Raw genomic sequence first — 17879 nt, 5'->3', positions numbered from 1 at the left:
TTAGTGGGCATGGTGGTGTTGGGTCGACGGTTGGACTCGATGATCTTAGAGGTCTCTTCCAACCTTAATAATGATTCTATGATTCTATAATTCATAACCCTATACTTTCCCACTCTCTACTCAAACTTCTCCTCCCATCATTCAGCTCAGTTTTGCTTCCTAGCATGCTAATTCAGTCTCATCCATCTCCAACAAAGTGGTTTTAAACACATGTACTTACCTGCTGGAACATAGAAGAAGTCCCCTGTAGTCAGATAATATGATGTCTTATGTAAGGTAACAATAATTTTGCCGTAGATAACATGGAAAGCCTTAATGAAAGCCAAAGGGTTTTAAGATTAGCAATGTTTCCTTTGCAAACATTTAAGAACGTTATACAAGAAAACACTCTTTGTTTAGCATACATGTTGTAACAAAGATCAAAAACCAAATAAGCCAGCAGAACTTCAATCCCTTTTTCCCACCCTGCTGAAAAATAAGATGCACAACTTAAAAGGGGGATGGGGACCGATTTTATTTATTTGATACTTATATCTTGCCTGCAAGGTCCAGACAGTAAGCGTACATGAACATACAGATTCAACGTGAAGCAAAGCAGGGCAACGTGCATGCAAAGTACCTCTAGCAAGTTTCTTTGGTTATAACTGATTTCACAACTGAAATGATTTGTTAATGTTTCCTGTAGTTATTTGCATTAGAGGGGAAAAAAATCCTGAAAAAAACGCCAACTTCGTATGCTACTTCTAACCATTCTAAGATTTACATAGTCAACATAGTCAACTTTATAAAAATAAGAAAAAAGCATACTTACTATTGTATCCATGTGGACAAACTGGTGTCCCTTTTCTTTAAATGGTTTCAAAATCAATCTACCAGTGGCAAAAGCAGATGTATTCAAATTTTTATATATTTCTACTGATTCATCTTTGAAGAAGCATGAGTGACTGCTTTCAGTGTTAACACATTCTACAAAAAAGTCCAGAGATTAACATTAATGCTAACACATAATCAGTCTTGTTACTTGCTCAGTAACTACTTATCATATACATTACATATTCAGTGCAACACCCCCAAGAGCTAGACTCAGTATTTAGCTGAAAAATCAGGACACTTCATGTCTCCCTCAGAATTTTCTCCAGAAGAGCAATGAGTATTTCAACAGCTCACCTTTTTATGCCCAACGTGGCATAAACAATTTTTTTTCTTATTAGTCTAAACACTTACTAAATAATTCAGAAAGGCCCTTCGTCACATCCCCTCAACTCACCTAGAAGTACTTCCTCGTTTGTTACTGGGTCCAGTACAATGGTTGGCTTAGAAGTATCAGCTAGGGTGTGATCCAAATTTGCAGGTATCTCACTTCCTGAGGAGACAAAAAAACCAAAACAAAAACAGAAAAATAATCACTCTACATTTAAAAACTTAATTATTTAACCACAATTTTTCTACAATTTTAATTTCACACACAAGTACTTAAATTTTTTTTATTGACTAAACAGACTGAATACACTTTCTTCAAATAAAAGGAAACCATCCATAACAATTCTTTGAAAACGTAATTTTCATTGGAATTATTTCTGTGTGTAATAGATAAAGGGTCTCTAAATTCTAAAGAATTTTCCAGGGGAATGCCAACTATTTATCCTGTGCTATTAATGACAGTATTTACTCAAAAGTATCTGCGTTGTAAGAGAAGTGCTTTTCTAGCAACAGATGCTGAGAGGATATTAAGAGAGGATATAAAAATACATGATGAAGTACGAAGAGCAAGTTTTTTCCTTTTACCTAGTGCTGATGGGCATCAGGAGACTTAAGAGATAAAGTGTTCAAAAGAATAAGCACATGTTCAGTTTTCCTTTTCTCAAGAAATACCGTAACCGGAATCTCATTGTAAGTTGTAAATCAGAGAACTATTTCTATAATAAAAAGGATTTTTCCAGAGAAGGAAACAGCCTAAGAGTTGATGACAACCTTATGCTTTTCAAATAGAAAAGAGACGCTGGAGAATGTTCATGACAGAATAAATATCCCAAAGCTCTCTTGCAGAACTCTCTTAAGCAGACAATTTCAGCTCCACAGTGCACAGGAAATTTCTTTAAATGCAGTCAGAACAAGGATGTTAAAGGCAAGCTATAGCACTTTATAGGCACTTGTGGCTGCTTAAATACTCTTACGCCAAAACAGTCAGGAGTAGGAAGAAAGTGTTTGAAATAGCTTTGTTCCAACGTAACCATCTCTCTATAAAAAGAAGCAGCAACAGGTGCAACTCTATAGCTATAACCACAGAATTTTTATCATATCAATAAAATTTAGGAATTTGTCCTAGAAATTCTACTCAGCTGATGGTCCTTATATGCATCACTTAAAATTCAAGGATGATGGTGAAAGATTATCTCTCAGGATGAATGTCTGTTAAAGAGGAAATCCATCACTTCTGGAAGACAGTTCAAATACATCTAAAGCAACCAATAATTCTTGTAAGGTACAGTATGAATAGTCACTACCAGCTCAGGTTTACATGACTACAAATGATTTATATTAAAACATAAACTGTACTTAGATCAAAGGTTGATCTAGACCAGGATCCTGTCTCCCATCAATGGCCAAAAGTGGGTACCCCTTCCATCCCCAAAGATGCTATTATAGAGTAATGGCACTTCCATGGAATACTTTCCACCTCTAACATGGAACTCACACACTTTATTTAGAGCTATTAACAGTTAAGTCCTCTGTGAATTTATCTAGTTCTCACCTTGAATCTACATAAATATTTTTACCCACAGTATTCTGGGGCAGGGAGCACGTAGTGAGAAGAGCCACCTTATTTTGTTTGAAAAACCCATCTTTCACTATCTTCCTTCCACACCTTCTAGTTCTTGTGTTTAAAAACAAACAAAAAACCCCAACAAAACAAACCACAATTTATTTCTATTCCCCTTCTCCATGCCACTTGTGATTTTATAGTTCTTTCTCACACCTCCACAGTACTCTCTTCAGGGCTGAGGAGCCTTCACCACATAGTTGCTTCTCGTACAGAAGTCCTTCCATGTTTTTGACCAGTTTTCTCTGAACCTTCACTAGTCCTACTACTTTCTTTTTCGAGATAAGGAATAAAATTTACATGCAACACTCTAGAAAAATCAGAAATTTTTACCAACATTGACTGTTTTCTTCCTTATTTCTCTAATGATTATTTCAGCCCTGATTTGTTTTAGAACTGTGTCAGGACCATATGGCATTTACCATGTTTGTTAGCATTTGTTTTATTTGTTCTATAACTTCACATAGAAATGTTTCAGTCTCAAACAAAAGCTCTAGACAGTCCCCATAAAGAAAGGTTCTTTAGCATCAAAACATCTTCCACAGAGAGCACAGCAAAAATAATTTGGCTTTTGGACTCTGACTCCATCTCCCTTTTCTGAGCATTACCTACATATTTATTATCTACTCTACATACAGGCTCTAGCAAAGCTTCCTGTTCCTGTTTGTTTAAACATAGATTTGTTGCCCACTTTTAACCATTTTATGCACTGTTCTTAAAGCTCTCTCTTCACCTACCTTGTTATGTTTTTGTATTTAACCTACAATAGCTTAAAACTCTATTGACACCATATGCTGCCTTTTCAGATGTGATATCACAGGTATCAGTGAAATGACCAGAAGTGTTTATACCTTAACTGTGCATTATGAAACTAAACACATTAGCATCATTAATCAACAAGCTGAACAAGTACAGAAGTACAGCTTATTTTCTTCAACCCCTGCTTTAAAGGCACCACAACACTTCTGGATATGTCCTGTATCTCTTCCTTTCTAATGCGGAGAAGTTAAAGTTTTTACAATGAGATTATACAGCATTGCTATAGATACAATAAGAACAGGTTTTTCCATATCAGATCACATTAACACATCTCATTACAAAATTATTTTCACCCAGAGAATCAAGTTTTTACAGGAGAAAAATCTTACAGCAATAGATCATTTGATTACAGATGATATTTTTTTTTAAGTAGCAAAAGAAAAAAAAGTCTGTGTTCATACTTGTTTCATCTCTTTTCTGCTTCTGACCACCCTTCCTCCGTTTAATCTTCCTGTGAGGTTCTGTTTCTGGACACACTATTCCACTTATCACAAGCCCTCCTGAAACAAAAGAAAGTTAAACAAAGTTCACTAACTCATAATAATTTTACAAGGATGCAGACTTGCACAACCAACAAGCATTTCAGTTGAGAATGTATTTCCTTGATGCTGAACTTTTCAGATAGCTTTAAAAAGCCAGAACAAACCAAAAGCTTTTCAACATCAAGTATTTTGGAGTGCAATGCAACTTGAGACTTTTCAAAAAGAATTTGATCATTTCAGTCAAAGAACATTTCAGAAAACCATGACATGAGAGTCAATTTTTAAGACAAAATATCAATTTTAGGGACACAAAGTAATACTATTTTCAAGCAGACTAAATAATTAGGAAAGGACCAAATTAGGCTGAATTGCCAGAAAAAATCCCTGAGAACAAGACATATTTTATCACTTAGGGAATTTAACACTGAGACTGTATAAAATATTATAGTATCTGCTCTGGACAACAATCCCCACACAAAGAGAAATGTTCCAATGAATGATCCAGTAGATTGTCTCTTTTTCCGGTATCATATAGAATCTTTGATGTAATAAACCTAGTAGTACAGAGAAACTGTTTTGTTCTTCCCTAAACAGTTAAGGCAAGGGTACTTCACATGCTCTGCTGATACTATTTCTAGCTGACACAGGAGCATCAGGAGAGAAAAAGACTACACGGAAAGATGACTAAATAGCTGGAGACCGTAAGTAATCTACTTTTTTAAAAAATTACCAAATAGTAAGCATCTCAAAGCTTTCATGGCACAAGATCAACCCACAGATTTCTCTTTACTGCCCTATCAGGAGAAAGTAAATAGGTATTTTGGAACTAATACCTGAAGGCCTCATCGTATAGTTTACGCGCTCGCCTCGCCAATATTCCAGAGGCCTTAGTCGTATCCTTTTTGTCCGACGAACATTAGGTGTGTTGGAAGGCAGTACTAATTTAAAGGATGAAATCATTCACATTAAGTATGAAAGGAAAATTCAGAAATAGAAAACATTAAACATCCTTTCCTGTTGTTCTGTATCAGGGGATCAGCACTTCCCAGCTGAGATTTATATCACATTGCTATCATGACAGGAAAAGGGAATCAAGCATTGCCAAAAGCCTTCTTTTGCATACATCAGTATTTCACTCTCCTTTTTCTTTAACAGTCACCGTGCTGACTTTACATTACATTTCATTCTATGTATCTTAGTGAATCACTGAGATACGGACATTAGGGGCTCAAGCACAAGGAGCAGCAAACATGCTACAACTGTGAAGACAAAGCTCTCGACAAAGACTAAGAACCCTGCCTAAATCTGAGGGATTTCATTAGCAACAGTGAAAAGGCATTGCCTTGGTTATGGCAAGAGGAGAGAAACAGAGACTGCATAAGCAGCTCCTCCTCTTCCAGATTCTTAAGTCCCATCTCCAAGGTCCAGAAGAGCAGCACTTTTGCCAACAGAAACCCCACACATTTCCAAGACTTCTCAGATATTTATCTTCAGAGTTACTTATTACATAGTCTCAACATTCAATTTCTCTAAGCTGCCATATATGAATACAGTAAGGTTCGATATTTTAGTGTTTGTAAGAAAGAATAGAAGCCCCTTAAGGGTTAAGAGCAAATTAGTCAAGAATACTTAAATGCTAAAAATAAAAGTGGTAAATAAAAAAAAACTTGCTGAAATAGTTTTTGAAGGTAGACAACTATAGTGTTGTGCTTAAAAATAATAATGAAAGGAATAAAAACCAATAAAAACAGACTAGTTTGGGACTACAATCAGCTGCATGCCCATTGTTCCATCCTATCCGGTCTCACACCACCACAGAAGGCAGGTTATTCGCACCCTTAGTTACACTGTGTAAAACTAATTCAAACTCTTACTGTTGTCACTGAACTGTAAGCAGTGTCTTGACTCAAATGAAAAATGGAAACGTGACAGTTAAAAAGATAATTGTTGAATATAGTAATAAAAAAAGAAACACTAGAAGTTTTTAAAAAGTAACTTAAAAATTAGAGCAGGGTTGTAGTACCCTGAAGAACTAACAAGCCTTATCTGTAAATACTCATTAACATATGAACACATTTCTAAGTGTCTTCCTGTGTCTCCTTCAGCAAAGTTGACATCAAGTTGGAAATGTATTTGTATTTATGCACTTACATTAAGGTATTTTAAAAATCTTACCTATTTTATGCCTTGCTATGTTGTCTGACAACAGATCTCTTACGTGACAATTAAAGTCTTCAGAATTATCTGAAAATACATTCAGAAAAACACCACTATAGGCATTTACTATTCCTGACTTTATTCAATATTCCCACTAGAAGCAACCAAAGGTAAGACAAGCAGAAGTCCCAATGTTAGTGTTCCCACTAACATTTCTTTCTTTAAACATGTATGAAACCCAATGTAGATAAACAATATATGTAATTAGTTTTTAAACAGCGTAAGCTTGAAAATTACATGAAAACTATACATTCAAGTAAATATTGCTCAGACCTATCCCTCTGATAAAACAAACATTGGCAAATTATAACTACACATATAATTTTATTGATCAAAACACAAGGTCATTCAGCTTTACACCACTCAAGCCTAACTTTAGAACAAACTTCTTACCACAACACACACAAAACTAGGTCTCTGAAGAAAGCATTGCATGAACTAGTAACATTTACAACTGGCTCTAAAACACTAATGAAAAGACTTTCTATCCTCGGGGCTGATATTCATTATGCCAGTATGTGCAACTTGCGTAGGGAAACTTAAAAGAAAACCGTAATATTTTTAGGTGAACAGGCCATGATTCCCTTAGGCTGTATTATTTGGTCTAGGGTGGCCTGAAGTGATCGTATATAGTACCATCACATGGCAACACACCAAACTGGTACAAACTGAGCCTAAAAAACTTGTTCAAAGTAGTTTGGAAGGATCTTTTTCCTGGTAGGCTTGATGCCAAACCATGTAGTGCTTGTCCTTCCAAAGCTAACACAACATAAAGCTGGCATACTGTATCACGTACATGGGCAGAAATGTGACCACAGCCAATACAATCTGCCTTTCTTATTCTGGACAAGCAGAAATTACTGTACCATCAATTACAGCTTATACATAAAATGCAAGAAAATACCAATTTTAAACATTACCTGAAGATGTACTATCCTGTTCACAAGACTTACTTCTGGAAGCAAGTTTATCACAATGTTCTAGAACAGGCCCACTTCAAAGGAAAAAAAAACATGCTTGAATATGTTAAATGTCAAAGGAACATTACAGCACTACCAAGAATAGCAAATTTAAGTTTTTTTCAGATCATGGCGGGGGGGAGGGTTCCTTCTAAACATCTGTCTGTACCAATTAGACACTGAAGCAAATGACTCCTAGTTAGGAATCACAGGTCTGAAATTCATCAATTGCTGCTCTACTCGGTCATCAGGCAGACTAGTGTTCACGCCTTCTCTCTAACCAGGTTCTCTAAAAATCTTGTAACTTTTTTCTTTTTTCTCCCTTCCAGAAGAAACAGACCTTCTCCTCTCCTCTGTAGCATTACCTTTCAAACAATTTTCCATAGACTATGATTATAGAAGTGCTTTAAAGAAATGTTTTGCATACTGTAAGGAAAAGACAGTAAAATAGTTTGTAATATGTATTCTTTCATAAAATCTCCCCCATAAAATGGCAATAATTAACATGTATTTAACTCCACCAGAGATTCTCTAGCAATCAAATCACTTATAAGAGGACTTCTCTCACAGCCTTAGCATTAGCACCCCTAACTTTTCCTCCTTCCCCCATCTGTGGCTGTGCTTCACTGCTTTTACCGTGCCAATGAAGTTCAGCTGTGATACGCCTAAAGTCCAAAAGATGCATTTCAATTATAGATTAGCAAACCTACACTACAAATTTGTCCAATTAAGTCTGCAGTAGGCTCACTTATAATAAAAAAAAAAGAAAATTTTCAGTGGAATTGCAACATAAGAATTTAATAAATTCATAGACTTCCACCCCTGTTTGCTTTGTTATTAAGTTCCCATCCCATGAAGGAGAAGATATGTGCATATCTACGCGCACAAACAAAAGTTTGGATTGTAGATACAGTTCTATACCCTATTTAACAGCAACTTTATTAGTACAGTTGATACTAGGTCTAGGACCACTAGTATTTCTGTTCAAAAATTACACACTAATGTGGAAGCAAGGCTCAAAGGAAAAAAAATCCCCAAAGGCAAGAAGCTTACTATGACCCCTTATTCATGACAGGAAGAAGAATTTTATTAGTTTATTAACTGTATTAGCACGGTATTTAAAAACCTCAGGCATGAATCACGATCCTTTTTCTACTAGGTTCTTCACTAGTAGAACACAGAACGCAGTAGCAGTACCAAACAGCTGTTCTGTCTCAGTGGGGCAGAAGTGGGATTAAATGCAAGTTTGACAGACAACGCAGGAAATTACCTTTCACGACTCTTAGCCTTCTCAGCTGCAAAGGAATCTCTAGAAGAGAGAAAATTATTATTACGTTTACTATTAAGTCAATTTTACTTACTGAAAGGAACCTGTAGGTCAACAATTGTATGTACTGAACAGAACCATAAAAAAGACATTTTTAAAAAAAAATTAAAAAGCAATGCAAAGAACAGATTGAAAAAAGATTGAAAACTCAGACTGGTTAAAGAAACTTCCTCTTTTGATTATCAATCATTAGTAAAGTTACTTCCACAAAAATAAATATAGCTGAACAATTAAACACTATTTTCTCCATTTTTGTTGTGGTTTAAGGACAATTTATAAACAAAGTAACAAACCTGACACTGAAGTTACTCTACGGGTGGTGAGGTTGTGTGCGCATGTGTGTCTTTTTTTGTCCTTTTTTTTTGTTTTTAAATTGGATCTGCTACTCAGGTCTCAAAAGAACACTTTAAAAATTCCAGCGCAAGTTTCCTTATGTAGAAGCAAACATTAGATTTGGCACCCACCTGTGAGAATAGGATGTTGATCACACCACTTGGTTTCTCTATTTGCTATTCACCAGTCTGAAACTGTCATAGTTCAATTGGGCCATTACTGCTTAAAAGTTAACAAGATGTGTTTAATTATCTACCAAGTTATACCACACTTGTAAGGAATTACATAAAAAGCTTACTGTAGTCCATGTTGCGTGTTACGTTTTCTTCTGTTACTTTTTATTTCTACATCTGATAACTTCTGTTTTTTTCTTGCCATGTCCTGTACAGAAGAGCTGTCAGAGTCCGTTTGAGACTCCGTGTCCTCAGGGTTTGAGCAAACACCTTTACTGGTTCTGCGATGAATCTTTTTGGGTATCTTCCCTGAAGACTTAGCTGACAATAGTTTCTTTTCAGAATTCTTCACACTGTCTATGAGATGCTGTAGTGCTTTTACAGGAGTTTTGTTATTTGCACCACCAAGTGACTCCAATGTGTGCAATACATTTTTAGGCTTTTCAGACTTAGCCAACTTCTGAATCACGGAAGCCTGTAATTTCTGATGCAGGGGTGAGGTAAACACTTCATTCAATTTTACAGGCTCTCTTTCAAGCTCTTCTTCACCAGGTTCACTGTCAGAACTCTCCTCTCTTTGTAACTGACGTCTTTTATTACTACTATTCTTGCCAGATTTTTTAAGCTTCGTCCCCGGACTTTCTGCCAGTCTCTTAGCTACTGCATCTTTTGGAACTTTCTGCTTAGCAGTTTGTTTCTTGTGAACTAAATGCTGAGAAGCTTTTGAAGCTGACTGCACGTACTTGGAAGACTTGAGATTCTTTTTTGGAGACACAGTCCGCTCTTGCTGATGCCCAGCTGAGGGCATAGGCAAATCCTCACTTGGCGTCACCCTTGTTTTACATTGTTCTGCATCAGATGCTTTTGTTTCCAATCCAGACTGTGACAGTATCAGTTCTTCAACTTCTGGTTTCCACGACGTGTCCTTTTTCTGGTTTGGAGAGCCTTGCCTAAGTGCATCCTTTTTAGTCTTTCCTATCAATACACAAAACACTTGGACATTAACACCTTTTCCCATTAAACCTGAAGATACATGTTGACATCTGAACACATAAAAATAAACCAAAGAATCAAAAAAAGAAACAAAAAAGTATCACAAAGCCAGATTTTTCCCTGATGCTTAAAAGAAAGCTTTCTCTGAACTATAGTGTACGAAAAATTCAAAACAGAATTTCTGGTGTACTTCCAGTATTTCCTAGCAGAAAAAAAAGGGCAGAAATGTAACATTCAATCTGCTTTCCAGTTTTCAGTGCTTCCTGCTACAAAACCCTTCTCAAATAATTCCTAAAAACTGACTCCCTCCAGTTCAAAGCACATATCTTAATCTTTCGACGGAGGAGCAAAAGCTTGTGGGTACCTACCTTCTTTGTCTGCTCATAAGAAAAGGCAACACTGCTAACTTAAATTTTTTTTTTTGGGGGGGGTGGGGGAAAGGGAAAAGAAAAAAAAAAAAAAAAAGAAGAGTGAAGACGCTCTGTCTCACTGCCTTGTATACACCCAAACCTAACTGTGCAACTGAAACATCAGTTAGGAATCCATTAATGTCTCTCATCTACTTTATCCTTATTTCCCAATAAACCACCACAAAAAAATCCAGTAATATGACCTGGAAGGAGAAGTCTGCAGACCTGTTAAATAACTTACCCATATGAGTACTGTTTTGCCTTTGAGATTTAAGGACCTTTCCTTCACTGTTAGAGACTGGATCTGATTCTGATGTTCCTTTGAAGTCACGTACTCTGACATCCAAATCATCCATTTTCTGTTTAGTAAGTGCTTCAACCTGTACTTTTCTGTTCTTGCCTTTCTTACTCTCTGTCTTCTCCTTTTCAGAGGGCTGAGATTTAGGAAAAGGAGTTGCAGAGCCATCTTTTTTTGATTTTTTGTTCTTACGGGGTATTGAAAACCAAGAATTAAAAGATACACCATCTGATTCATCAATTAAAAATTCACATTCATTTTCTATTTCTATATCTTGATCTTTCACAGGAGGAGGTGATGGCGGTGATATAGAGGCTGAATACCTAAAGAAAGGAAGGACAAAGTATTCACATCATTTTTGGGGAAAAAAAATTGACTTTCAATCTTGCAAATCTAGTGGTGACTCTAGAACACCTAAGCATGCTACAGGACATTCCTCAGAAGAATTATTATCAATTTAATCATTCATTGCCCTTTAGCTTCCAAAAAGAGCACAAGGCATGCTTCTCCTTGCTTTGGCGTCATATTCACACCGCATTATTTCTCAGATGCTGGATAGTCAACTTCCTATCTAACTGGTCAGATCCATATTAGCTCTGAAAAAGACTGCTTGATCACTGGGAACTTCAGAATCACATAAGGTTTTCCTGAACCCTCCAACCTACCTATCACAACATCCCAGACTCAATCTGAAACACTATTCAACAGCTACATACTATTTTACTAGCAGACAAAAGCAACAGCACTGTTAAATCCTAACAGCACAAAACTATGAAACAACTATTCAAACCCTTTCTCAAACGGCATTTTTCAGTAAAGTTGGACTATCCCAAAACATTCTCCCAGACCATGTTTATAGATAAAAGGATGTTGCTCCAGTACTTCAGGACTGGGTTATTTTACTAGCAAATTATGTTCCATATTAAGCCTCAAAACAAACCTTTTTCCAAGTGTTCCTTTTGCTACAGCTGCTAAGACAACCGAAGAGAAAGACTTCTCTTTCTGTACAGAAGGCGTAGCAATACGTTCTGTTCCTTGCACGAGAACAACCTGCTCATCCCTCCCATTCTGAGGTCCTTCCAAATTTTCAACTTCCACGTGGCTCTTCACTGCAGCAGGAGTATTTTGGTCATCAAAATGTAATCTATGTATGAGAAACAGCATTCAAATATGATGCTATAAATCCTGAGTGCACATTAAAGTATCGTGTGGATGGACAGATGCTCATTTTCTCCTGCTGACAGTGTCTCACTTCTTATGAATGAGCTTCCATTTGGTAATTTGCTGGAACACAGGTTAGCGGTACTACATCCCAGCATAGTAGCAAGTGTCCAAATCAAGAGGCAACATGGGGTCCGCTTGTAACACTTGATCAAAGCGAGGGCTGCTCAGCAAGACAAATTCCTAATTTTAGGAGAATGTGCTTCAGAAATTGTCAGGTTTCCTAGACCCTAGGTGCACTCTCTTTCCAATCTCACTCCATCAACGGGAGTCAATGAGATCAGTGTCAGTCCCTCTCTATGATCTACCCCGGAGATTCAGTCCTCCAGGAAAGCAGAACTGTAGCTGGGACTGGCCGCTATTGCAGCTGGCTTCAAATTTTCCAAAGAGGAGATAATGATCACAACTGAAGTTGTTCTACTTTGTATAAAACATTTGTATATTCAGGGTGAGAGGAACAATGACTGCTCATCTCTGCTTTAACAAATTCTTTGTTAACTTTTAAGATCAACACTGTCAATAGGATTCACTGAAAAAGTCTAGACTATCTGAGAAGCTGATAATTTGGGGCACTTGCCTGCAAAAAAGCAGTTCAAATCTATTCTGACAGGCTTCCTGCACTTGGGTACTGCACTTTTGAGAATTAACCCTTATCACCAGAATATTTAATAAAAAACAATTCTGCCCTTTCTAAACCCAGATATGGAAATTTTCTAAAAAGCTTGGAATTATTTTTTATGAGTTCACAATCCAAACTCATAAATGATTGAAACCACTGTATTAATTTACCCTAGGGGGTTGGGAGGGGGGAGTCACGGGGGACATGACACCACCACCACATTCAACTCTACTTACATATGTACAGGAGAACTTTTCACTTCCTCCACAAGAAGAGGGGATCCAACAGACCCATGATCATCCTCAGGGTCCGAAGACATGGCAGGACTTTTGCATAGTGCTTCAACATCTTTTAATATATTATTTGTTTCTCTTTTAGACACAGGAGACTTTGTTTTTTTAGAATCAGCTATGTAATCGTGTATTGCAGGCTCCAGGGGTGATTCACGTGACCATCCTGCCATATATATAGAATAGGTTTAATTCTTCTACTCAAAACCTTACAAATTCCCAAGAAATAATCACCAAAAAAACTTAATTCAGTAATAGTGCTACCAACCTCTGCTGCTGACTCTTTTTAGTGGTGATGCAGGTAAGGACTCTGCAGAATTACAGGCTCTTTTCACAGAGTTAGTTAACTCTGCCTTTGGTTGTCATAGTCGATAACAAATAATGAGACAAAGTAAAATATTTGATAAAGCAAAAGTATTTTGACAGGAATATAAATTTCTACAGAACACGATATAACTTCCTTCTCTTAATTCTTACTCATTTGGAGCACAGTTCTATTTTAACTAAACACTTCAATGTTCTATTACGTAAGACTTTCTAAAACTAACTGTAAATTTCAAACAACAGGTAAAACAGCATGTACAGTAAAAATCAATTTGCAGCTTTGAACAGACATCCTGCTAGTCCACAGGCAAGCTATTTACTCTTTTCATTAGAATGAATTAACTTAAACAATTTAATTCACCTTTATTAAGTCCGGCTGAGGTTTTGCAAGAATTACTTTGAGATTTCATGGTATTCTAACATCAGACTAAAGTAAACAAACACCTTTATAGAGGATGCCTGTTCTCAACACTGCCTTTAATAGAATATCCTATTTTTACAAAAAAACTACTAGAATCAAAATATTAAAACTAAATATACAAACTAGATTATTGGCATCGTCTCAGACAGCGCGTTAACAAGTCCTTCAACTTGTTTCCACTCTTCAACAGTTACAGATATATAAATTACTGTACAGGTAGCTGTTTATCAGGAGTTGACAATCTGCTTTTTACAAGAATCATCTTTCAATTTTACTATCCATCAGATAGCCAACAACTGTGTCCATATATCTGGCAAAGTGACTGAAACCAACCCCAATGGAGTCCAAGACAGCCATACCCACCACCAGTTATAAGGCAGTGTGCTTCAACCTGAGACCATGAGAAATTTAACTATCCTGGACAAAAAGCTGAAAAAGCTTTCATTAGCAAAAACTCAAGAAAATAAGCTATTAAATAAATCTAGTTATAGAATATTTACTATTAGAGCACAACAAACTAAGAAAAAAAATTACCAACAACTATTACAGAAGGTTAAATTATAGCCTATATACTAATACAAGTGACATATGGAGCTTATTCATTCAACACTCATACACAACTAAATCCTACAGAACTAAACTTGTACCCAAGTAAAACTGTACCCAATGCTACATTGTGACACTGCCATAACTAACTTACCCTTTGGCTCTGTATTGAAGTCCTCTCCTCATTTCTGACAACAGGAGTTGAGCAACGGGTTGCACTTGGAGAGCTTATTGTAAGATCACCGCCACAACCTATAAAGAAAAACCTATAAATAAGGTATTCTTGGAATTGTCCAAGTTTCAATTATTTTAACAAGTTGCTAAAGCTTGTTAAGGTCACAAAAATCCAAACAAGAAAGAAACCAGCTACTTGGGAAAAAGATTACCTTTATAAGACAGCTAAGACACAGTTTTAAGCAGCTGGGATTGGGGTGCTTTTAGAAGACTGTGAGAAAGACTTTATTTTTATCCATTTTATCTCTATTTTTTATTTCTATTTATTTATTACTAAATACAATACAAGGAAAAAATTATTTTTTTCTTTAACCAACAAATTAAGCAAAACACCAAATAAACGCTTACTTTCGAAACAATCCTGTATGAGTTTCAGTACATTTTGACCTGGCTGTACATCAATCTTATTTCTAGAAAGAAGAGGGGAAAAAAATATTTTCAATCAGAAATACTAAATGTTCCTATCCCAGCAATATAAAAGTAGTAAAGTTCTTATTACTTAATATTTTAATTATTATTTCCACTAGTCCCAACTTTAATATATTTTACCTACCATTTCCATGCACAGATATCTGCAAAGAAACTTGTCTAAATAAGGATTCCAGGAGAAAAAGCCCCACTGTCACCGAATATGATGAGAATGAAGAAATCTCTCTACATAAAAGAAAACATACAACTACTGCAACAGCCCTCAAGTAAAAGCTTTGGGATGAATAAAGATTCTCGCTTGAAATAAATAAATTTTTAAAAAATCAGTCCTCAAGTAATGTTGCCTGCACAGTGATCCAGCCTCAGCAGACCCAGAAATGAAAGGTGTAGGCTGCACATCTATCCCTTCATACAAGGAGTCACCCTCTGCTTCTCTTTCTACCACTTATCCACAGTTATTCTGTGCTTCTACAAAAGTTTCAGCAGCCAGAATTGGCTTGAGGTAACAAATCCATAAGCAAGCGAACAGCTCAGCTGCTTGGATTACTATTTCAAACCTCCCCAGGACAAATGAAAACAGCAGAAGTGATCTACTAGCCAGACCATGTTGATCAAAACCAAAATAACAAGAGAAAAGCCATGGAGTACTTCTCCCATAATGATTATTATACACCTTTCAAGACAGGTAATTTGGCAGATTTGGTAAGCTCATGAAATGCATGTCTAAAAATGGATTCCAGTAACAAAAAGCTCATGGACTTCTGACATGCCTTTAAAGAAAGCTACAGCACTGCAAATACTCAAACTCATCTCTAACATTTACCAGCAAGGGCCAAATAAGCTACAACTCTGCATGGGCTTCATTTCTCTACCTCTTGAAGGGCAAAATGTTTGCACAGACTACTGCTTCCGTGCTCAGGCAGCCTAGTTAGGGGTAGTTCAGGTATAGCTACACCACAGTCTGCTGCCTCAGCAAGGAATACAAAAGAAATCCTTGGTGCTTTGTCCCCCAGCACAATTTGCTCCTCCCACCACTAAGAAATACAAGAAGTTTGGGAAACATCATATGGTTAGTTTAATAAGATACACCCAATAGTTTTGACATTAAGCTCTTGGACAAAAATCAACATAAGTTTTCCAAACAATCATATCCAAGAATAAAGTTTTAAATGTAAGTTACCCTCCTCCGTGGCAGAATCTTGCTCTGTAGTCTTTTTTAAAATGATTCTGTGAAGAAATAAGAATCAATTTTTACTAAGCATTGTGACACTCGACAGACAAACAAATAAGCGACCAACCTCCAATTTCTCATGTAAGCAAGTCTTGAGGATTCTTGATCCATCTGAAACTAGTGGGAGTTACTACAGCTCTGTTTTTCTTAGAACGCCGCAGTAGCTACAACCCCTGTAACAACAGCCAGAAATTCAGCTTTCCTCAAGAACCATCAAGCATCTCTTGCATTTAAAGTCAGAGACACGTACAGGAGACTTACATGACAGAAATCACAGAAAATCTAAGGATTTGGTTAACATTTCTGTGATGACTTTCAGAAATAATCTTTCAAGTAAGGAAAGGGAATGAACTACCACAAAGCAAGCTCGGACATAACCTTACAACACATCCGCTGCTCTGTGAATTCTTACCCTATGTTTATCACAGGCAAGACCACGTTGACAGGCAGTGAGAGCACATCAGCTGTTCCATGGTAAAACTACGGTCTCAATTAACTCCCAGCACTTCCTCATATACTTGGGATTCAAGTATAATCAAAGTCATTCGAATAGCAGACACGACTCCAGTCATCTATTACCACAACTAGAGCAGTAACAAGTCAAACGACAGTATTTTATCAGCGCTACTTTCTATGCCAACAAATGAAATAAAGCCTACTGAGCTGGGAACAGGCAAAGACTGTAGAGGATAAAACCAGGAAGGATGGGCAAGTCAAGAAAAATTAAAGAGCTAAGCAGAGTACAGTTTTTCATCGATGTGACAAGAAAATGTCTCAAAAAAATTCTAAACGTTTAGCTGAAAAACAATATATGTGCAGTGTGGTGATTATCTAGTCCTAATACAACAGAATTCAGCACATTTCTCCTAAGTTTGCCATCCTGACATTACTTTGCACTTCTTTGTGATTCCTCTTTGGATACTAATTCTGGTAATAAAAATAACTAAAACCACATAAGGATTTATTCCACTGCAAATTTTCAACATCAGCTTAAAATGGCAGGAAAAAACTCTAGGTCACACGGGAAAATGACTGACCAAAAGTCATCACTTCAGAAACAGCGCAGAACCATACTCTACAGCAAATCAGTGCCTCGGGCTTAAACTTCTTCCCCTTGCAGTGGAGTGCAGTATAATCAACTAGCAAGCAACCCTTCATATAAGAAAATGAAAAATTCCTGTAATGGATCTAAAAGAGCTCTTAACAGTTATTTATTGTTATGTTCATACCCCGCTACACATAAAGAGCTTTTAAAACTTAAGACCCCCGTGTACCTCTGACAGAGGACGGCAGGAGAAAGATACGTACGTCTCTAGCATGTCTAGGCAAGAGTCACCGGTTCTTTACACGCTAACCCGTGAAAGGAAGATCTCCAGAGACGAGCGACAGGCGCAGCTGCAGGCAGCCTAAGGGAAACGGGGGCTCCCAACAGACAAGCCCTCAGAGCAGAAGTGTTTGTGCCAGCAACCGAGGCCAAGAGGGAGAGCAGAGCACTAACACCGGCCCCGCGGGGCCCCCCCCGAGCCTCACCGCGCCGTCAGGGGCGGAAGGACGGCCCCGCGGGCCCGCCCGCCCCTCAGGAGCGCACTGAAGAGAGGGCCGCACCCCGAGTGTTACAGAAGGGAACGGTCGCTGCCCCCAACACATCCCCATTCCTCCCGCCCCTTCCCCCGCGCCCGCGCTCTCTCACCAAGGCCTCCGCCATCCCGGGTCGCCGCGACGAGGACGAAGA

At 37.4% G+C, this 17879-nt stretch overlaps 1 protein-coding gene across 1 annotated transcript in view; it reads right to left on the bottom strand.

Annotated features, from left to right (window-relative positions):
• Window positions 1-17873, bottom strand: part of CENPC (centromere protein C) — a 29686-nt gene extending 11813 nt beyond the window's left edge. Inside the window, exons 1-17 of the mRNA XM_009273606.2 lie at window positions 17838-17873; window positions 16097-16143; window positions 14836-14897; window positions 14408-14505; window positions 13231-13315; window positions 12909-13128; window positions 11773-11976; window positions 10776-11155; window positions 9257-10106; window positions 8569-8607; window positions 7260-7333; window positions 6298-6366; window positions 4956-5060; window positions 4042-4140; window positions 1268-1363; window positions 812-966; window positions 221-311 (exon numbers count right to left, since the gene is read on the bottom strand). Of these exons, the coding sequence (XP_009271881.1) occupies window positions 221-311; window positions 812-966; window positions 1268-1363; window positions 4042-4140; window positions 4956-5060; window positions 6298-6366; window positions 7260-7333; window positions 8569-8607; window positions 9257-10106; window positions 10776-11155; window positions 11773-11976; window positions 12909-13128; window positions 13231-13315; window positions 14408-14505; window positions 14836-14897; window positions 16097-16143; window positions 17838-17852 (2689 nt within the window). The 5' untranslated portion in view covers window positions 17853-17873. The remainder of the gene's footprint in view (window positions 1-220; window positions 312-811; window positions 967-1267; window positions 1364-4041; window positions 4141-4955; window positions 5061-6297; window positions 6367-7259; window positions 7334-8568; window positions 8608-9256; window positions 10107-10775; window positions 11156-11772; window positions 11977-12908; window positions 13129-13230; window positions 13316-14407; window positions 14506-14835; window positions 14898-16096; window positions 16144-17837) is intronic.
• Window positions 17874-17879: the final 6 nt, after the last annotated feature.

Source organism: Aptenodytes forsteri, unplaced genomic scaffold (genome assembly GCF_000699145.1).
Source record: "Aptenodytes forsteri isolate BGI_AS27 unplaced genomic scaffold, ASM69914v1 Scaffold93, whole genome shotgun sequence".
Classification (NCBI taxonomy): Eukaryota; Metazoa; Chordata; class Aves; order Sphenisciformes; family Spheniscidae; genus Aptenodytes; species Aptenodytes forsteri.
This window is presented reverse-complemented; position numbering and strand designations above follow the sequence as displayed.